A 20,916-nucleotide genomic window follows, 5' to 3' on the forward strand; every position below is an offset into this window, starting at 1 on the left:
TATTTACAGCTAAACAAGATACATGCATAACATTGTAAAACGAACAATTATTTTTGAGCACCCATCAAACATCTGAGCCCTTTGCTTTCATTTGGAAATATACAATTTATTAGCGGCATTAAAACTAATCGATCTGCACCATAAATACGAGTAGTACACGAAAGCTATATCCGTCGATCGCGAGCCAGGCCCCAAAATATCAAGATATCAAGCGTATTTGTAAATAGTCACCTTCTTCAGTATCTGCGAACACATCGATTTGTCCCTGAGCTCGGCGATGAAACTGGCCAAAGGGGCTGGACTCGCGGATCGGACGATTTCTTAATTCTATCTAGATGTGTATATGGGTATATCGTATATAGTATAACTGTATAATCTGTATAAACATGTATAATGCAATGCGGGATAGGCGGGCTTCTAGTGTTCAAAAGGTTCAGGTCGTTTGTACAAGTTTAATATTCGTGTCCTTCGCCTTTTGAGTACAGTTCAAAGTCTTTTCAGAAACACATGGCCAAAACGGGTCGTTATGGATACTAACTATATGAATATCGCTAATAATATCAAGTTAAATTGAGGGGGAGAAAGAGAGAGACATGAGCACTCGCACAATTTGAATCTTTGGCAAGACCGCAGATACTGATCACAAGAATCGTTTCGATTTAGTTAATTCGTAATGCTACAACTAGGCTACAACTAGGCGTCCTTGCTCGATTAAAATTTGGCTAATTGTGGAGCAGAGACTCGGGTACATCGAGTATATCATAGGAATACGTTACACATGGCTGACAACATCGAATCCCTGTCGTTAAGTACTCTAAGTTTTAAATTCGCTGCGTGTTACCACAACTGCTTTGTCGCATTCGTTTGCTCACGGTGCTGTGGCCACCTCGCTGGGATATAGATTCACCAGGATGGCGTAATAGTGGCATCCGGCGGCCAGCACCACAAACAGATGCCAAATGGCATGGGCCATGGGTATCGTGCCGTCCGCCTTGAAGAACACAATGCCCAGGATGTAGAAGCCGCCGCCGAACTTGAGCTGCATCATCCCGTGGAAGTGGTGTCCAGTGAACACCACAACTAGAGCGGGTCCAAGGCCCATCACCAGATAGAAGAACGTCTCCAGACACTTGTAGCGTTCGTGGAAGACCTGATTTCGCCAAACAAAAGGAAATATAGCCTTAAAGGGGATCCACACGGGTACTGTGAATAAACTCACCTGCTGGTAGGCAATTCCTATGCCCGCCATCAGCCAGATGACCCATTCCATGCAGAAGAGTATAGCCGAGTGGTCGGTGTTCTCCAGCGTGAGCCAGGGGAAGTACGAACCGGCGATGAACACATAGATCATCGCCCTGTCGCAGCGATGGAGCACGTTCTTCAGACCCTGGTACGTCTGCCAGCCGAGACAAGGCCAGGCTTTGACATTCTTCGGTGGTCTAGCGGGGTACAAAAGGTACAAATCACATAGGTAAATAAGCCTGTGTGCAGAGGGCATTTCAGCGCACTCACTTGTGCTCGGCACAGTAGCAGGAGCAGTGGAAGAAGGTGGACACCGTGAAGAGCATGCACAGGGCTCCGCCGTAGACCCAGGCAACCAGATATTGGCTGGCGCTAGAGGAGCGTTCGAACAGCTTGATGGCCGCAAACACGGCTGGCAGTATCCAAATGCCATGAGTAATCACATTGGCCACCTGCTCGATCTGTTTTTTGGATAGAGCAAATGTGGTTTAGGGGACAGGTGTACTGTGCATATCTACTGTATAGAACTCACCTCCGTTGGCTGGTAGGCACAACCGGGCTTCGCCTTGGCATTCTTCCACTTGACATTGCGCAGCTGCAGCTTGAGATTGGAATTCGACTTTATGATGGACTTCCAGAACTTGCTGAAGAGATTCTCGAGGAAGGCGTACTTGTGCTGCAGATCCTGCATCAGACTGAGGTCTCCATTGCCGTTTACATTGCCATTGCGATTCAGAGTACGAATTCCACTTCCGTGGCCGCTTCCTTCGCTGGTGCTCATCGTGGATAGACTGTGGATTAGATTGTGAATTGGTTGTCCGATTCGCAAAATTGATTGATTGCCACTCGTGCAGACACAGACTACGACGACTAACCCGGCTAACCCAACCACCACCCACACTTCTCCCGTTTTATGGCCAATTGATTATCACTCGTCTCTATCTTCGCCTTTTTGGGCCGCGCCTCGAGTGATAAGCCCTGGCTAGCGGCAATAGCTGGACAATGGAACTGGATGAGCGGGCGGCCACTTGAGGCATTCCTGCATTTAGGCTAATTTATGCTCATTGAGTTTCGCACAGACAACGGGCATACAATGGCCCAAGGTTGGGCGATTTTGACCCGATCCGCAATTGAAACCAGTTCTCTAATTGCCGGCCGCTTATCTCGCGTGTCGAGAACATGGCTCAAAGTCCGATTCGGATGAGATGTGTAATTATGAATATGACCATCCGCGGGCGCACTATTATGATTATGGAACTCTCGGAATCCGATTGCACTTGCAATCCAAAAAGGTTTCCATTCTCATTACCCGAAGAAGTTGTAATATGATTTGTGGCGTAAGTGGAAAGCTGCACTGTGTATCAGTTATTTGGTAAATAAATGCGAATTTTAAGCTCATCTCAAAGACCAATTGAACTGAACATGAGCTGCTAGAAAATGCACGCGTTCGATTTACATAAAAACCTCGAGTTTTCTTTTAAATTAGTGCATATATCTGCGATAGTTACCACCGGGGAAATCACGATTTTCGATTCAATGACGCGGGAATTTAATGAACCATTGTGATTTTAAGATCTGCCTGTATTTTCCCGCAATTGAGAGGACTCGAAACTTTGCTGGCTTGTCTGCTCTGAGTTATGACAACTTTTCAATAAACCAACGATGGTGGAAAGGTGGGAAGTGCTCCCAAAAGTATGCCCCATTGGTCGCAGTGGGAGGTCACGGGGTGGAAAAGCATAACGAACAAACCAGCCCCCTCTCCCCATCGGAATTTATCACCATAACGACTATGCTAAGCGTTATAAAAATAGATGCCTCGGGCATTCCTTATATTGCCAATTACAAAACAGCGGGCGGGGAGCTGGTGCACTGCGAGAAAATGTCTGGCCTGCATTCTACCTCATTTTCAATTTTAAAAATTAACAGTTCCTGATTCGAATTTATTTTCTAAACAAATTGTGCTTAAGAAACCTTTAAACTAATTCATTTCACATTCATGTATTTTGCCTAACTATATCTTAGTTTTAAGTCTATTTTTCTTTTTCAACCTATTTTTGTATCATTTTTTGTGCCTTGTTTTTCAATGTTATTTTTCCCAGTGCACAGGAAGATTGTTTACATCTGCCATTCAGAATCAATCGCCGCACTAATCCAATTTGTAGCGCTGCCGTCACGCAATTCGCCCTTACAACCTGTCCGTCCACCTACACAAGTATTTCCCATCCCAATCACAGCTGCTGCCCCGCCGGAAAATCCAAATAAATTCAGGTGGAAAACTCACCGTTTCTTTGGTGCCGCGGATGTGGATGCGGATGCTGTGCGTGGGCGGAAGCGGTGGCGGATGCGGATGCCACGGTGAGGTACGGATCCGGGGCGGAAGCAGATTCGGAATCCCAGGCCCATGCAGGATTTTCAGGGACCGAGAGCTTGCTGCACTGCATCCGGGGAAGAGGGAAGATTCGATTTGGCGTCCGTTTTCTTATTTACTTTCCGCGGACTTGCTAGTGATGGCAGGGCGGCGATGTAACATCGATAGCTCGCCGTTGTAACGGCGAACCAAGTCATCGATGGCGCACTAGCGAAGTGTCATCTCTAGAAAGTAAGGAAATAATTAACGTATTTATAAATATTTAAAGTTTGTATGAAACTTATATTTCCACTATTCGAACATAATTTGATGGCTTGTTCAAAAGAAATTTTAAAAATATTTTACTTCAATAAAGATTTTTGAGCAGAAGCAGAAATCCTCTAATGTTTTCATCTTTTATATTTCTCTTTATTTATTTCGTTTATTATAAAAAGTGCCTGCTTAATTTGAAGCTGAAATAAGAATCGTGTGCTTCACATTTATTTCACTTCCTAATTCTACCAGTTTCGATGATTTATTATGATTAAATGTTGCACAGGAAATAAATAAGTGAACTACTAAACTTTCCATTTTAGCGTACAGATTTACAATTCGAGAAGCAAAAATAAAAACTCAATTAGAGGGAGACTTACGATCTAGATGCTTCTGTTTATCAACTAGGCATATCTAATGTGATTATCTGTTTCCAGGTTGGCCAACTCCTTACTAACATACAGATCCGATGGTGACTCTAGTTGCCCCTGGAAGCGCAGCTGCCTGGTATGGTTTAATATACATATGTGTATGCATTTGCATTTGGAACCCGGAATTTACTTCATAGTCCGGGCATTACGTAGGCGATGTTGTCGAGCGTGTCGGCCAGATTTTTGCTCAGCTGCACGTTGTTCTCCATGCCGGGTATCTGCGTGGTCATGCAGAGCAGCGGTCCCATGGCGCAGAGCAGGCTGTCGAGGAGCACGGACAAGCTGCCCGATAGCGCCACGTATCCATTGTGCTTCTTTAGTCGCTCGCCAATCACAGTCAGGCTCTCGCCGAGCAGCTTTAGATGTGCGGCCGCATCGATCACTTCGATGCTGGTCTTTTGCAGCTCCTCCTGCTTTAGCTGACCCCCAGTTCGTCCGCTGACATCCGCATCCGTGTGCGCTGGAGCTGGTTTCGAGGCCTGCGTCCTGGCACTGCGTGTGCTGATGCTGCGCCGCTGTGTGGTGGTGCCCGTCGACGCTGCTGCCGCCGCTGCGGCAGCCGCTTCTATTGAGGATTGTTGTCGATCGGCGGCCAGTTTTCGAGTGCGACTTGTTGTCGCACGGTTCTGGAAGATCGTCTCGTGCTGCGTGGCATCTGCCAGAGCTGTGCCGCCGTTGCTCGCCGGCTGGGTTGCACCGTTCGCAGCGGTTCTGTCGCGAGTTTTGGCCCTGGACGCCTCGATTTTTGCCTTGCGCCGCCAGGTGTTCTTGTCCCGATTGGAAACGTTCGCCCACAGCTCGCTGAGGCGTCTGGTCGCGCTGGTGAAGTCTGCAAGCGTGCGGAATGGTCAATAAGCGATAGATAGCTGATTATATTGATTGTATGACATGCGTAGCAACCCACCTAAATCCTGGAGTTCCTTTTGGCGCGCCTCCTTGGCCCACAGGCTGTAGGCGGTGTAGCGCTGCTTGCCCTTGTCCTTGCGCTGCACCTTGGCACTCACCACCTTGCCGTCCTTGAGCACCTGCCGCTTGTTGGACTTCTCGCGCATGTAGAGACTCTGACGGACGGATGACTCTTGGCTGCTGGCCTCCGCCTGGACGCCATCGACGATATCCTGCACCAGATTGTCCAGTTCATCGTCGGAATTCAGAATGGCCACGACCGTTGCCGGTGTTTCCGGATGGAATTCCTCGCTATCCGAGATAATACCATCATCCACGACCATCTCCTGGTCGAAATCCAGATCTCGCAGCGCATTCGATGGCCTGCCGCGGCCCGAATATCTGGCTGTCGGTCTGGCGCCACTTTGGCGCCTTGTGCGCTTCTCGATCTCATCCGGCGATTCAAAATCCAACAGTTTCGACGACTTTTTGCGTACGCGTCCGCTGCGCGAAACGCCCGTCACCTGGAAATCTAATTGGGAATTTGTGACCCCGATTTCATCGATTGCTGCCGCCTTTTCCACTCACCCTTGGCCACCAGGTGCGAGGTTGGCGACTCCATGTTTGGAAACCTGCTTTGGAAGATTCGGATGCAATTTGTTGCAAAAACAACCAATTAAACAAGGCAAAAGAAACAGCTGTTTGGTGTGACCAGAGCTTTAAAACGCGATGTATTGCAAGCGATGGTTAAATATGGAACACTAAATAATCATTTTAGTTTTTAATATATTGCTAAGTTAATAACCATTGTACCAGCCAATTGTACAGGATAGAAAACCATGAAACTTCATTATTTAATTATATAATATTTTTGAATATAATATATTATTTAATTTATAAGCACAGGATGTGTATGCACATCTTAAATTTTTTATTATATTAATAATTACTTTTATAAACGATAACATTTAAGATATATACGACTGCAATTTATTTTTTATTACAATACATCTGAATTAATTTCTAACGATTATATCGCCCAGCTAGCTTGCAAACAACAGCAGCAGCTGGTCACACTGCCGCACCTTTGTTTTGTTTGTATTTTTTTTGCTGTTTGAAAGCGGCTTTTAGTTTATCGATTTTCTGTGCACCTGACTGCGCCAAGCGCCCCATGGCACGCGATTCTCGCCGATTGTGAGTCGTTTCGCCGGTGGCCCCCAACCCAAGGACATTTTGGCCCCCAGCCGGCCGTATACGCATTTGGCGTTGACCCGCGTCCGCTTTTTTCATGACCAAAACGGCGGCTGCGATTCAAACGAAGCTCAAGCGCAAAAACATTCGAGCAGCGTCAATCAATCGAGGCGGTACTTAATCGGCTTTAGCTATCCATAGCCATGTCGGCGGAGAGGAACAAGAGTGGCGGAGTACGTGGTGCAGCTGGAGAATCAGAACTGGCATCTGCGAGTGGAGCAAGTGCATCCGAGACGGACAATGTGAGCGCCCTTGAACTGCAGTCCAACAAGCGCATGCTGTACTTCAGCGACGGCGTCATGGAGGAGTTGTCCTCGAGCAGCGAGGACGAGGCGGATGCGGAAACGGGCGATAAGTGCTACGACGTCCATTTGAACGAGGTACATACACATACATACATTCAGCAAGGATTGTGGGTGGAGTGATGCACTTCCGGCCATATATTTAGTACATGGTCATTTAGCTTCATTGCTTGTTTGCCTTTTTAAAGCAGGATTGTCCGGATTAACACAGTTAGTAAATCATAAAACACACATTTGCTCAGGATTAGCCCAGTTCTCCTGATCCAGATAATAACTTTTTACTTTGAGCCTCGAAACGTGACGTGTTCGAAGCGAATTATGATAATAATGTGAGGAATTTATATCTTTCAATGAAAATGTATGGTTTTGAGCTTTTTAAGTAAACAAACTGGGCCCAGGGCCACGGAGAAGATAAGCAGCTGCCACCCCTCCTCACTGACCATTTAGCGTGACTCATTTAGCCCCATTTTTTATTGCCACCTTTTAGAGCGAAATGCCGCTGGGACCACGCCTGCGTTACAAGGCCAGCAGGATGGGCAACCGATTCCTGGCCGGTATTGACTATGTGGGCGGTGGGCTGGCCCACCTGCTTGGAATCACCAGCAGCAAGTATGCCAGCGAAATGGAGAACTACCAGAGGGCCAAGGAGCACGGCGACGAGGACCTTGACAATTGGCACCCGCCCAACAACAACAGTAGCGGTAACAACAATCGCAACGAAACCATCGTTCTATGCGAACCAACACGCAGCGAGGCGACCTTGCCACCCACACGGCAGTAGGAGGCGCCCACTGGGCCACCCACTTAACTGCGAGGTGGCGATTTTCTTGGCAGGAAGACGAAACGAAATGCTCATGGAGTACTGGCGACACTTGGAGACTCTTTTACTTGGTAAAACCCATGCGAAACGAAACGAATCAAAGCAGATCATAACTTTTCGACACTTTATTCGCTAGCAAATAAGTTATACACATATGATAATAAAAAAAATACACATACAAAATACAATACAATACAATACATATACTGTTAGTTGGGCTCCATACGATTCGTATGAGCCCCCAGATGTATAAAGGTTAGTAAGTTTCTTAGCTAGTTAGTTGGGCATTTAGAAGTAGGCCCTTTTCTGTGCGAAAATCAGCAGGAGTTGAAGAAAAACCCTCAGTAATTCCGCCAAAGTTCTTCGCTAGCAAAAGGACTCTTAAGGTAATTTCATGATGTTGACTCGTTTCAGTTAAGTCCCTAAAGCTAATGGCACACTGAATACAATTAGGCATTAAGGCTACGATTGCAATTGCGTTTGTTTTTCGTTTGTTAAGTACACTTGTTTCGGCATCGGGAGAAGACAGCAAAAAGTTGGGACCCTAGTTTCTGGTTCCCTTTTTTTTTGTTTGAAGACATGAACATGCGTATCACAGTATTTGGTTGCTGCGCGTTTCTCTCTCTCTAACTAAAAAAAAGTTTATATAAAAATGCTATATATATATGTAAATATATGTTAAATATGTACGCAAAGGCGACATTAGGTCCTAATGTCTAAAAGGCAAGAGCGATTATTGAATTTGGTTACACCAAAACGGCAAAAAGGCAACGCACGGGGCAACTAATTAGGAGCAACATTAAGTACACACGAAAATAGGGTATGAAGACAAGGTCTAGGGCAATCTAGGGCAATTACAAATACGTTGTAGATGACCTATGACCTCGCGATAAAGGCCAAACTAAATAAGAGCACATTTCCTGGGTTATATACACAGTACATAGACAGGTTACCATCGTGTTCTATGGGCAGGCAAAGCAACTAAAATCGAAATTACGATATCGTTATCTCACGATCGTTTTATGACAAACAAATTGGATCGTTTCCCCATTCAAGTTGCTTTGCCTTTTACGATACCCAAAAACGCATTAAGTTATAGTACAGGATTGACTTTGGCACAGCAGCTGCCGCAGGAACATTGACTGGAAGCAGGAAGCAATCCTGCCCTGAAATGATACCTAATCCAATTTCGCCTAGAGCAGCGTCTCATTGCCGTAGTGCTGCAAATGGGGATAGTAGCTGCCATGCTGGCTGTACTTTTGCGAGGCATAGCTACCTGGCGGATAATACAGGCGATGCGAGGATGTGGAGTGATGCTGCTGATTGTGGTGGGGATGGTGCTGATGCTGCTGCTGGTGGTAATGATGATGATGCGGCGAATGGCGCTGCTGGTGATGCACGCTTCTGCCAAGCGAATAGTTGGACATCTGATTCAGCGATATAGAGCCGGCACCAGGCGAAGTCTTCAGTTTGTACGGACTCGGCGGCAATGGAACACTGGCCATGGAAGTCCGTACCGAGTGATAGGAGACCACTGTGCTATTGCAAGCCGCATGCGATCCACGCAAGCTACTGTGCCCGTCCAGGTGTCCAGCTGCGGCTCCTGCAGATGTATGCTTCACCATCTTGCCATTGCTGACTTGCCTCTTGTAGAGAGTGGAAATGCTCGGTCCAAGGACCCAGGCAAAACAGCAAATGCCCAGCATCAGTTCCATGAAGGCGCGCAGCAAAAATGGCCATAGTGGCGTATTGGTATCACCCGATCCCAGCCAGACATCGATGTTGGCAAACTCGTAAATGACAGCCAACAGAAGCAGGGCACATGCGAGTCCATAGATGAAAAGGAATATGCCAATGCCGGAACTACTGTGTGCGCTTAACTGTTGCAGTTGCTGTTGCAAGCTGAGGGCATTGCTATTCCTCAGGATCTCCTTGGTGCGACAGTGCACCAGATAGCCGGAGATCAGATTCATCGAGCCAAAGATCCAGTAGCAAAAGACGGGCGTGGCCACCAATATCTGTAGAGCCTTATCCGACTGATTGCCTACAAAACAGGCGCCTAGAAGGGCATATGATTGGGTTACTCGTCAAGTTCTGCGTCGGAACTATAGCATATCTCACCTAGCAACTCATCAGCATCCACGAAACGGGCAACGATCACAGCTGCCGTTTGGAAGGCCGGCAATCCCCAGGCCACGAAGCACACAAAGTTGTTCTGCGTAAGATCCTGCTGAGCCGTCTTGACACTGCTCCTCTTCGCCGGACTGCCTCCAAAGTTCGAGGGAATGACCACATGGCCCTTGGAGTCCGGACTGTGCCGACGAATGTCGCGGTGCCAGCCCAAACAGAGCACAGCCCACCTACAAATAGGATATAGGAATTGCATTAGTTTCTATAATATTATGTATAAATTATATTCCAATACCAAGCGCAGGCGGCCATTCCAAAGTAGTAGCGCATAAGGAAGACACTGGCGCAGGAGGCATTGGACAGTCCGTCCACGGTGAGTAGGGATTCATTGGGCGCCTGGGGATCCGTGCCGCACGCAGTGCCCGTTCTTCCCACCATAAAGCGCACTGCCCAACCCAAGGTGACCATGTTGTGGCACCAAATCAGCGGCGACAACAACCTGGACCACTTGGCGCTGGCCAAACGACTGCCATCGCTGGCCAAAAGACACACGGTGGCCACCAGTGCCAATCCCAAAGCGGCATAGGCCCATGTGGAGACCCAGATCTCGGCCAGATGCTTCTCCGCCGGCGTAAACAGTATATCTGCCTCGCAAAGTGGTGCACAGCGTCCAGATCTGGGTAGCCTTACATATAGATGCGATTTGGCCAGTCCCGAGCAATCCATGGGCAATTTACCGCCCAAACCACCGGGTATTCCCTGCCCCGGTAGCCCATACAGATCCTGCTCCTGCTGCGGCTGGTGCAATTCACCCGGACCCTCCATGCACATGGTCTCGTGGTTGTTCTCTCGCGGAAACTTATCGCAGTCGAGAGCCGGTGGCCATGGAAATCCGAATCCCTGCAAAACCGGATGACAACGTATCCGCACGGACTCACAGAGACTCCGGCAGGGACCGATGGCATGGACGGGTGCTTTGGGTGTGCACATGGGCACGTAGGCGGCGCAGAGGAACAGCTTCAACTGGGAACTGCAGTCGTACTCGATCAGTGGAGCAAAGGTCTGCAGTGTGTACTCCACGTCCGATTGCATTTCATTACCCACCAGGTTCGGCATGGAGGTCTCATTGTAGCCGATCTTGCGGCACATTTCAATGCGAATGGTTTCGCATTGCCGGAAGGCGGGGATTTCTGGCGGAGAACTGGAACTGGAACTGGCACTGGGATTGCCGCTCGTCGAGGATTTGGAGATGCGCGGATGAATGAGGAACACCACCAGGAGACACAATATGCTAGTTGGCTTCATTGCGTCGAGGTCTTCAGCTGTCTTCTGCCTGTGATTTCGCGTTCTTTCGTTCCGAAGAATCCGAATTCGATACGTTTCTACGCTTGGCGTTTCGGTTCCCGTTTCTCCAAGGAATCCAAATGTGGAAAAGATCAGATTTCGGGGTTTTCTTCGCGATGGGTTCCCTCTATTCTTTCCAAAGAATCCGAACTTTATGCAGATTCTTCGTTCTTCGGTGGAACGAACGCTGGAAGGGGTAACCTGTTCCAGGTGCGTTCGCCCTCTCGCTCGCACCCTCTCACTCGTTCCAACAACTTCCAGCTCTCCTTCTTTCCAGCTTGTTATTGTTGCTTTTGGCTTGTCAACTCGTTAACTACCTTTTTTTCGGCGTCGTTCTTGTTATCGCTTCTCCTCCTTCCCCCACTCGTTCTTCTGACCCAACCACTCCCCTTTCTCCACCGTACACCGCACCAACCCACGATCGACGTCGATAAACGGGTTTTTCCTCAGGGATTAACCCGAAAACGATCTAGCAAACCATCGAATCATTCACATATCTCACTGCACGAATAGTCCATTTGCTTCGATGTGTTTAACCGAATAGCGCACTCAGTTTGTAGCCTTAGCGAATGTATTCTAATCTAATTGGTATTAAGATCGAACGTTTATATATTTATTTTGTTTTCGTGGTAAAATTCAACGCAGACTGGTCACTCTGACCTAGAGATGGCTCTCCGTCACGTCACCTCGTATCGATTGCAATTCCTCAACCGATCTGCTATCGATATCAACAGGTTAGTTGGTCACTAAATGCTTTCAGATCAAAAGGCGCCCCCTGGCGGAATTATGCGTAACCAAAGAACCGTGAGAAAGGCGCGCTTTTCAACAACAAATTTCACCAAATAATAAAAACATTTAAGCATAATAACAACATAAATGTTAAGTATATGCTATAAGTGCAGTAAAAGTGCATGTTTGCTAGGACATCTGTTTTAAGCTGAGAATTTACAACATCTTAGTACATTCTGCTTAAAGTAAAACACTTTATTGAAAAAGTTCTAAGAGTGCTTTTGAAGAACAGAGCTTTATGCGCGCGCTTTCCCAGTATGTGAGCTTTTTTCAAATGGCACAATTTCTGCGGAATATAAAAATATAACATAATAAAATGGCGCAAGACCACTTAAGATAAAATATTAAAAATGATATATTAAAAAAAATAGTACGCTAAAACTAAATTGATTATCTTATGTTCACCAAAAGTGGCGGTAGCTTAATACATATCGCAAAACCAAATTAATAGCAATTCTGAGCCGCACCGCGGATTGCCATTTCTGCATGTTGGTCTTCCGTCCGTTTCGCCATCTCCCTTTAGCTACCGCTCGGCCTCTCTTTCGCACACACATGGCTAACACAGGCCACGCCCATGTATTTCAACCCCCTTGACAAAAATACGTAACATGCCACTTTTATGTATGAAACGTGACAAATACGCACATGTGTGCGAAAGAGAGCCACCGAGCTGGCGAGAAAGAGAGAGAGAGACGCTGGACGTTTATGTGTTTTGCAGGACTCGTATGCTGTGTGTGTTGCGTGTGTGTGTGAGTGTTTGTTGTTGGTTAACGCACACGCGCAGACGTTGAAACACATACACATATGTGGAAAGGATATGCACATACACATACATACATATGCTCGTCGACTTTTTCGCCACTGCCAACTAATTACGAAAGCCAAATGAAAGTTTTCAACTTTACATCAATTTAGCAGCTAGCCCAAAGGATGATCAAAGGATATATGGCGGTATGCCATTCAAGTATCATCTGCCAGTCCTCCAACAAAATACTCGCAATCAGATTCGCTGAAGTATTCCCACTTACCTTTCAGCAATCCCTGCGTTTCTTTTTGTTTCGCCTCCTTTTTAACGGGGCGGCACTTTCACTTTTCCTTCGCGGATTTAGAACAATTCTTGCATTTTTATTTCACGCTTCTTTTCACTTCAGCTCGTTCTTAAATAAAGTGAATTTTCTTACTCCACCACCCAGCCACATACATACATACATATATTTGTACATGCATATAAATATGTATATAGCCTGCAGCTGGAGGTGTAATAAAAGCCCCAGAGAAGTCGCTGTCGAAAAAAAAAGAATTAAAGCGCATCCAGCACAGTGATGGCCAGCACACTAGCAACTAGGTAATCCTAATAAAAAACACTAGAAAGAGGTCTAAAAAATGGGAAATAATTAGGCAAAAAACATCAGCTTTCTTTAAAAAGGCTTGGCCAAAAAATCAAGTTACCTTATAAACTGTAGAACCATTTCTCACTTTTAAGAATGTTTAAATATTTCGGCCTTAGTTATTTGCTAAAACGATAAAATTATGCCTATTATAACATTATATGATTAAAATCTACAGAAAAGTAAAAGTAATTTAAGCCTTAAATGAACTTCATAATTGACTTTTGGTGTGGCAAAAGTGTGGCATTCCTTATGCAGTCGCAACTGGTGCCAGCAGGATGGTGAAAATGGGGAAAATGGGGTGGTGGGAGGGTGGTTAGCAGTGTGAAAGGTGTGCGAAAACCCTGGCCAAGGACCTCAGCCCGAGGAAAAGTCAGTGGAAAAGCCATGGCAGGCGGGCGGGAAAGCTAGGAGCGCGTTGATGCACAAAAGCATTTGCTGCGTGTAAACTTGACTTTGAAATTTGCCTCATTTGCACTTGCCGCTGCATTTTGCACCTGCCAAGGATACATAAAAGCCGGATTTTTACATAAAGCCATCTCTAACTGTTGCATGCCCAGCGCAATGTTTGCCCCCAAAATGGGTAATCTTCTCAAGGATTATGCGAAAACGGGTTGGTATTACCAGTATGCTTGGCAATGGAAATTTCAATCAACTCGTTAATGAAATTGCCCCCGAAAAACCGGTCACAACAATTGGTATACATATACATACATATGTATACATTACAATCTAACCATTTAACAATGGAACAAATCTACATATGTATGTATGTGTGCATATCCTTGCAAAGGACACGAAAAAAAGTCATGTGTGTTTTTGTGCAAAGGTCGTTGCTACCACACTTATGTACATATGTACGAAAAGCAAACGCACACCCATCATATACATATGTATATTTATGTATAGCATATATATCCGAGCACATGCTTACACTTTTGCCTTGCACTTGTCACATCTGTTTTCCCTTTTTTCGCGCTTTTCATCTGGCATTCAAGGTGTGGGAAAAACAACGGCGAGAAATCCCAACTGCATTACTGGATTTCACGGACTTCTGTCTTTTAATCGCTTTAAGATTATGCTCCAGACTTAACGCTTTTATTTTGAGATATTTGTTATATATAGCTTATAAATTTATTTATATTTTATTTTATTTTATTATATTTTATAAAGAGCATTTCATGTTAAATGCCGTCGGTAATTAATAGCTACATTGGTTAGGCATTCATAAGAATATTCCATTACTTAGGCTAACTTACATCGCATTTATTGGATTTTCCCCATCTTAATTGCAGCTTGTATATTTTGATTGGATTTTCCCCATCTTAATTGCACCTTGAATACTGCAAATGTGTTTATTTTGTGGCCTAGCCCTCGTAAACAAAGACAGCGGTTAATCATTTCCAGCTGACCACTGGGCATTAGTCCATAAATCATGGGCAAATTGTGCAATTTTTTGGGCGCGCCGACAGCTTTGAGCCACGGCGAGTGGTTTGCACCACTCCCGAAACCTGTGGTTTCAATAAGCACGTCCATGTGTCCGGGATCTGGATTCTGATGCGGATGGGCACGAACGAAGCGCACGCGTAACCTTTGCACCCCGCCCAAAAGGTCTTCGGCTGGCCACTGGTCACTGGGCAAACAGACGACATGCGAAGTACGAAGCACAGTATGTAAATTCGTTTGTCGACATCCGGAAACGTTGTCAACCCGATTTTCCGGCTTATTTCGGTGCAGTGGCGGAGGTGGAAAGTATTTTCACGGGGTTCTATAGCTAGCATGCAAAGGTTGTTTCATAACTTCTAGATAACTATGCCTATAATTTAAGTTTATGATCTATAAAATATGGAAAATTCATATTAAAGTTTAACTCAAATTTCAGATTTGAGTGAGTTGTATAAATATGTTAATTATATATCCAAAAACACTTCAAATCGCCGCCCATGTGCTTTTCGTATTCCTCCCCGAGAAAAAAAAGAAAACCAGAGAATTGGACTTTGATGAAATGGCGGACAGGGGTCACTTGCGGTATTAAATATTTTGAAGAGGGTCGCCCCGCTCGCGCTGCGCAATTTCCAGCTTGATTTATATACAAATCTACGTGGATATAAAGTTAGAGGGGTTCGAAATCGTTTCGAAATCGGGTTATGGGACAGCGTTTGCTGTCACGCCCAGTACTTTTCAACCGGAAGACGGGTTGCAGAAGGGTTGGCGGCATTTCGGCAGAAGTCGGCAGACACAGGTCAATTCTTTGGTTAATTAATTTGGCAAACGCGATTTGCATTGCCTGCGAGGCATCACTCCTTCTGGCGGATTGATTCTTGATTATGATTTGCATTTATTACCTGTCTGTTGTTATTTGTTGCTGTTGTTCCAGCTGGAACAATCGCAATCCAATCAAATGGTATAGGGACTTTGCCATGGGGTCAGCCAAGCATGAAAGTGTACTTCATACTTTTACCGACGATTCGAGGATACGCAAACCCAATTTTTTGGGTATCCAATCTGCGAATCCCTTCGATGGCACATCAATCTGGGCATAATGGCCCCAGATAATAGTGTTTGTTTGTGTGCCAAGGTATGCGTAAGCAAAAAGTATATATATTATATATATATTATATATACACAAGCGTCTAGCGATGGAAAGTTATGTGTGTGAGTTATGGCACCGTGACTGCCTAAAAATTGCATTCTCATGGCCAGGATTAAATTCATAGGGTTGCCAAGTCATCTTTGAATGGAATCCAGAATGAAAGTGTTTACACTTTAAAACCGAAATGTGGCACATTTGCATTTTGGGCTATAGAAAATCTAGTGTGGAGAAATTCAGAACGTGTCACGAACTCATCGCTCAAAAATAAAAAAAAGAAAGAAATATCCAGTCAAGCTATCTTTCTGTGCGTTGGTAAGCAGGTGCGTGCCACAGTCTAGCACCGAGCACTTTTCAATTTCCAGGCAACGCAGCGTATGCGCGATGGCAATCTGTTCGCCACTCTGGGTCCTTTTAGCCAAACCCCTGCCCCCGCCCCCCGTTATATGATGTCCTTGCCTTTGGCCTGGCTCTCCATTCTTGCTTTTTTTCCGTTTGCATATTTTATATTTTATGCATGATTGTTATTGTTTGCAGTTTGCGTGGAATAACGTTTCTCGAGTTGCGAGTTGATCCGAAAGCGGCTCATGTGCCTCCATTGCTGTATCCTTGCCATATCCTGCAGCTCCTTAAGCTCAAGTCGCTGCTCTACATACAATTTTTGGCCGCAATTACGAGGGCTACATATATATACTCGTTCATACATATATATATGTACATATATATGTACGCACTGCGTATGTACGGCAACGGAACACAACTGATTGTACGCATCATATTTTACTTTTCATAAATATAAGCGCGCCCATCTCATTTGCATATAGTCAGCGACGAGCGCACCGATTTTCCCACTCTATAAAACGCTTCTCCTTTTCTTTTTTTTTTTTTTTTTTTGTAGCGGGCAGGCAAGCGAGACCAAAAGCGAAACAGAAACAGACGGAAAAACCGGGGCAGATGTTTTCGCTCACGCCGCGAGCGGCGTGAACGCGGCAAGCCTGGTGAACCCGGCGAACCCATAACCCCCAGACCGAAGGACCTCGCGCTTAGGAGTCCCCAGGACATCGAAGGCCGAGGTCCTTTCGCCAAATCGGACAGCCTGAAAGTGTGTGGATGCGTAGCATAATTGACAACGGGGCAAGGGTTAGGAATCAAGGGCAGATATAATACACAACCATACATAGCATATCCTCAACCACATTTCAAGGAATATATTTTTGATCTTGGGCTTCAAAAAGAGCAAAATATATATGCCCCGCTGCTCCATAGAAACTAAGAGATTTTTAAATATAAACTATCATATAGCTATCATCGTTCAGTTCGTAGTTGAATGAAATGATTAAGAAATCGATTCAAAACGCAATAGTATGGAATTTTTTTTAAGTTTGTGTTATTAGCACTAATGAAAAATGCAAAAATATATGTACAAATTTGTCAATATTACCTAAATGATAATGTAAGCTGCTTAAAAAAGTAACAATTTTAGCTGTGTCAAATTAAGGATAAAGTTACAACTAAAAAACTGCCAAAACTAAATTTCTAGATTTTTTTAAAGATAAATATAAGTATTTTATCAACAGCTTTGGTTAAAAATGTCTGAATTTGGAGTGTCATACATCGTTGAATTCGTCGCTTAATTTTCTATCGACTGGCATTCCCAGCTACAAATTTTTAAAATTGACCATTTTTCGAAAAAAAAAACGTGATGTAACCCCTTAAAAAAAAGTGAAAATTTCGAAAAAAATTAATTTTACCAAATCCTCTAAAATGGGTAATGGGTCGTTAGGTTAGGTTGTCAGGTACAAAAATCAGTATTTTTCGTATCCGTGGGTCTTTTTTTGCGAAGTTACAACCAAAAAAACCAATAAAAAACTCGATAATTTTGGCAAAAAATTAGTCTTGATTTTTAGTAAGAAAAATATCCGAATTTTACGTACAACTTTTGTAATTGAAGTTCAAATGTAAAATGCCATACCTTGTTGAATTCGTAGCTTAATTTTCTGTCAACTGGCATTCCCAGGTAAAAATTTTAAATTTTACCATTTTTCGAAAAAAAAAACGTGATGTGATTACAAAAAAGTGCAAATTTCGAAAAAAAATTATTTTTGCAAAATTATCTAGTAAGGGTTATGGGTCGTTAGGCTGGGTTATCAGCAGCAAAAAACAGTATGTTTCGTATCCGTGAGTCCTAATGTTTCGAAGTTATAACTAAAAAACCAATAAAAAAAACAAATTTTTTGCAACAAAAACAAAACTGGGTTTCAGTAATAAAATTATCAGTATTTTAACAACTACTTGTTTAATAGTAGTTCAAATGTGGAATGCCATACCTTGTTGAATTCGTAGCTTAATTTCCTATCGAGTAGCATTCACAGCTAAAAATAAAAAAAATTGACAATTTTTCGCAAAAAATATTCCCTATAAAAAAGTGAAAAATTGAAAAAAAAAAAAGTTTTTTCAAATCATTAAAAAAGTGATAGGGATTGGTAGCTAAGGTAGTAGGTAGCACAAAACATGGTTTCCTTTAGCATTCTACCCCTTTTTAGCCACGTTTTGATTATAAAAAATCGTTTTAAAGGAATCTAGCACTTAATCAATTTCACTAAGACTCAAATAAACTTGGCTACTGCGGATGTCTTGCGAGAGAATAACTCCATTGGTCACGTGTCTTCAAAGGCGGTGAACATGCGCAGGCATTCACCCCACACACACATGTTCGTGGATTCGAAGGATTCGTTTCGCAAGTGTGTGTGTGTGCGTGTGTGTGGGTGGATTCTTAAGTGGGCCAACTCTCAAAAATCAGCGCCGAACGGGGCTCAGATTGTTTAGCACGGCGGTTTTGGCCACTGAGCGGGCAACGAAGCCTAAGGACAACCGATGGCAATGGCAATGGCTGCCAGGATACACACGCACACACCCGCAAAACACCCTCACCCTCACCCTCACACACACACACACACATATACATGCAGGGGAGGAGACAATACATACGTGAGTACATATGCCGTGCGCTCGCTCTTGCCATCTCGCTCGCCCGCACTGTTTGCATGTGTGGGTGTGGATAATTGAGTATCAGTTTAGTGTCTGCCATACACTGGCCAAAATTGGATGCAAGTTGATTATTATACTAGATTTATATTTAGTCTTTATAGGTTTGAACAATATTTTAGGTTGACAAGCAATGGGAAATTCCAGCTTATATATACACAGTCATTGAATTACCAAGTGAGCTGACTTTTCTCGCAGTGTAGCGGGTAGCCAAGGGTTTTTTGGGGAAGGTGTGGCACGGCAGTAGCACAACTTGGACGCTGGCAGCCAAAGTTTTATTAATGCTTTGGCTCTGCTGGCTGGGGTTGCTATCGTATCGTATGTTGATTTAGCTAACTCGTAGTTGGGGCCGACATATCCTTGGTCCTTTCATAGCCACCGCCCCCCTCCACATTGTCATTTATCATGTGTTGTACACACATACAAACAAACGCGACTGTGGCGGTGTGCGTGGGTGGGAATTGTTATCAGTGGCATTGCAAAACCAAGTGGAACACACGCGCAACTCGAACCGATTGCCAATACACACATACATGCATGCATACATATATATGCTTATGTATGTGTGCATGCATACATATATACGTACATTTGAGGGAAGTGAGTGGGGTGGCAGGTGAGCTCCCCTTTTTTGGGTTCTGTCAGTTGTTTTTGGGCTGCAAAAGTTTATCTTTTCAATTTCGTGCTTTTGGGGTTGGAGAGTGCCACATGTGTGTGCCCCCTATATACGTGTGTGTGAGTGTGTGTGTGTGCGTGTGTATGTGGGCTAATGTATGTGTGCACTTGGATTAGGGTTGGTCCTGCTGCTCCTGCACTTTATTTATCTACTGGCTTCTGTTTCGCTCCTCCGCGAATCGGACAGTGGCCATATCAATCACGCTGTACGTACAACACACACACACACACATGCTTATCGAATATTCATTTTTGAATTTGAAATGCTGCCTTTGACAGCCAAAATCACTGGGGATTTTGAAAACGTATAGCCCATAGGATTTACACTGCGTGCTTTTCAATTTAATTGATGGCATTTATTTTTAGAAATAACATCTAATTCTCATTAAATTTTTGTATTATGTAACCATTAAATCAAAGCAGCCCATTAAATCGAGCTTCTTATGTTTCTCTTTCTAAATATGCTTAAGTTATGTGTACATTCTGCCATAACTTGTGCATATTGTCCATATAGCCTATATCCTTAACCCTTTTTCTCAAAAAATCCCCACAAATTTTGGGGGCGTGCTCACAACTCGCCTTCGATTGGACGCATTGTTATCGCTGCGATATAAGTTCAAATACTACTCGTAGTTTAGGCAGACCACCACCTGGTTGATGGAGCTCCCGTTCCTGGGCCAAAATCATGGGGGGATTCATTAGCGCATGTCGCATCTTGTGGATGTGCCGGATGTGGATTGCTCCTTCCATATCCTCATATTGCTTCTGCCCCCTCTCCTCTCTGTGGCTTTTCGGAACTTTTGTGTTGTTCAAGTTTTCGGTTCGGCAATTTATGGTTAGAAGATTTCGCATATGCACCATACACGTACTTCTACGAGTGCCCCCCCCCCCTCACTTTCCCTGGCCCACCCACTTTTTGGATGTGAATTTTCGGCAGATCTTCTTGGGCATTTTCCTGCTACGGCTGGCGCTGCTCTAATGCCGCTTTTAATTGGCGGCCGCACACACATAGATACTAGCACGTACACATATATATTTACGTATATTGGTGGGCGGCTGTGTCTGTGTGGTGGGCGTGGCATGTGTGGTAATTTAACTGCAAGCAACCAAAGTTTATGGCTAAGTACGAGTATATAGCGCCAGCGATGGCCATGTTCCCAGTTTTCAGATTCCCCAAACTCCGAGGCTCAGAGTGCCGTTCCCCCTCATACACTGCAAAAAAATTGGTAGAAGCATGAGCATATTTCGAAATAACAAGCAATACACAAGGTAATCTCAAGGATTTGTTGTTCTTCGTGTATTTGGGTCGCTTGTCATGATACTAGCATTTTCCACATGTTTTATGTGGCATTTTCTGCCAGTGCATATTCCCCCCAACTTCTGGATTCTGTTCTCTTTTCTCTG

At 44.5% G+C, this 20,916-nt stretch overlaps 4 protein-coding genes across 6 annotated transcripts; 1 reads left to right on the forward strand and 3 right to left on the reverse strand.

Annotated features, from left to right (window-relative positions):
• Positions 1-85: 85 nt before the first annotated feature.
• LOC6618964 (monocyte to macrophage differentiation factor) lies at positions 86-3,805 on the reverse strand. Of its 3 annotated transcripts, none has more exons than XM_032724372.1 (5): positions 3,524-3,805; positions 1,775-2,033; positions 1,513-1,703; positions 1,220-1,439; positions 86-1,150 (listed from the first exon to the last, which is right to left on the reverse strand). In XM_032724372.1, the coding sequence occupies exons 1-5, from the start codon at positions 3,643-3,645 to the stop codon at positions 869-871; spliced, it is 1,074 nt and encodes a 357-aa protein (XP_032580263.1). In that variant the 5' UTR covers positions 3,646-3,805; the 3' UTR covers positions 86-868. The 3 variants fall into 3 exon arrangements, with proteins under 3 accessions (XP_032580263.1, XP_032580265.1, XP_032580264.1); XM_032724374.1 differs by lacking the exon at positions 3,524-3,805 and adding an exon at positions 2,751-2,849; XM_032724373.1 differs by lacking the exon at positions 3,524-3,805 and adding an exon at positions 2,118-2,246.
• A 250-nt stretch (positions 3,806-4,055) lies between these two features.
• On the reverse strand, positions 4,056-5,886 carry LOC6618965 (FACT complex subunit SSRP1). The gene is made up of 3 exons (XM_002043174.2): positions 5,767-5,886; positions 5,198-5,710; positions 4,056-5,122 (listed from the first exon to the last, which is right to left on the reverse strand). Exons 1-3 carry the CDS (start codon positions 5,798-5,800, stop codon positions 4,425-4,427), a joined length of 1,245 nt encoding a protein of 414 aa, XP_002043210.1. The 5' UTR covers positions 5,801-5,886; the 3' UTR covers positions 4,056-4,424.
• A 429-nt stretch (positions 5,887-6,315) lies between these two features.
• LOC6618966 lies at positions 6,316-7,736 on the forward strand. The gene is made up of 2 exons (XM_002043175.2): positions 6,316-6,809; positions 7,219-7,736. The coding sequence occupies exons 1-2, from the start codon at positions 6,573-6,575 to the stop codon at positions 7,510-7,512; spliced, it is 531 nt and encodes a 176-aa protein (XP_002043211.2). The 5' UTR covers positions 6,316-6,572; the 3' UTR covers positions 7,513-7,736.
• LOC6618967 (frizzled-4) lies at positions 7,662-11,680 on the reverse strand. The gene is made up of 3 exons (XM_032724371.1): positions 9,977-11,680; positions 9,673-9,911; positions 7,662-9,610 (listed from the first exon to the last, which is right to left on the reverse strand). Exons 1-3 carry the CDS (start codon positions 10,984-10,986, stop codon positions 8,745-8,747), a joined length of 2,115 nt encoding a protein of 704 aa, XP_032580262.1. The 5' UTR covers positions 10,987-11,680; the 3' UTR covers positions 7,662-8,744.
• Positions 11,681-20,916: the final 9,236 nt, after the last annotated feature.

The sequence above is a fragment of the Drosophila sechellia genome, chromosome X (genome assembly GCF_004382195.2).
Source record: "Drosophila sechellia strain sech25 chromosome X, ASM438219v1, whole genome shotgun sequence".
NCBI lineage: Eukaryota > Metazoa > Arthropoda > Insecta > Diptera > Drosophilidae > Drosophila > Drosophila sechellia.

Bases quoted from the DNA above. Each gene is read 5' to 3' on its own strand.
- LOC6618964 (XM_032724372.1), bottom strand. From the start codon at position 3,645: ATGGGCCTGGGATTCCGAATCTGCTTCCGCCCCGGATCCGTACCTCAC. The intron at 2,034-3,523 runs GTGAGTTTTCCA...TCTAATCCACAG, and splicing joins TCCGCGGCACCAAAGAAACG to TCTATCCACGATGAGCACCA. The intron at 1,704-1,774 runs GTGAGTTCTATA...TCCAAAAAACAG, and splicing joins GTGCCTACCAGCCAACGGAG to ATCGAGCAGGTGGCCAATGT.
- LOC6618967 (XM_032724371.1), bottom strand. From the start codon at position 10,986: ATGAAGCCAACTAGCATATTGTGTCTCCTGGTGGTGTTCCTCATTCAT. The intron at 9,912-9,976 runs GTATTGGAATAT...TCCTATTTGTAG, and splicing joins GGAATGGCCGCCTGCGCTTG to GTGGGCTGTGCTCTGTTTGG. The intron at 9,611-9,672 runs GTGAGATATGCT...ATGCCCTTCTAG, and splicing joins GGATGCTGATGAGTTGCTAG to GCGCCTGTTTTGTAGGCAAT.
- LOC6618965 (XM_002043174.2), bottom strand. From the start codon at position 5,800: ATGGAGTCGCCAACCTCGCACCTGGTGGCCAAGG. The intron at 5,711-5,766 runs GTGAGTGGAAAA...ATTCCCAATTAG, and splicing joins CTCGCACCTGGTGGCCAAGG to ATTTCCAGGTGACGGGCGTT. The intron at 5,123-5,197 runs GTGGGTTGCTAC...GCACGCTTGCAG, and splicing joins AAAGGAACTCCAGGATTTAG to ACTTCACCAGCGCGACCAGA.
- LOC6618966 (XM_002043175.2), top strand. From the start codon at position 6,573: ATGTCGGCGGAGAGGAACAAGAGTGGCGGAGTACGTGGTGCAGCTGGA. The intron at 6,810-7,218 runs GTACATACACAT...GCCACCTTTTAG, and splicing joins ACGACGTCCATTTGAACGAG to AGCGAAATGCCGCTGGGACC.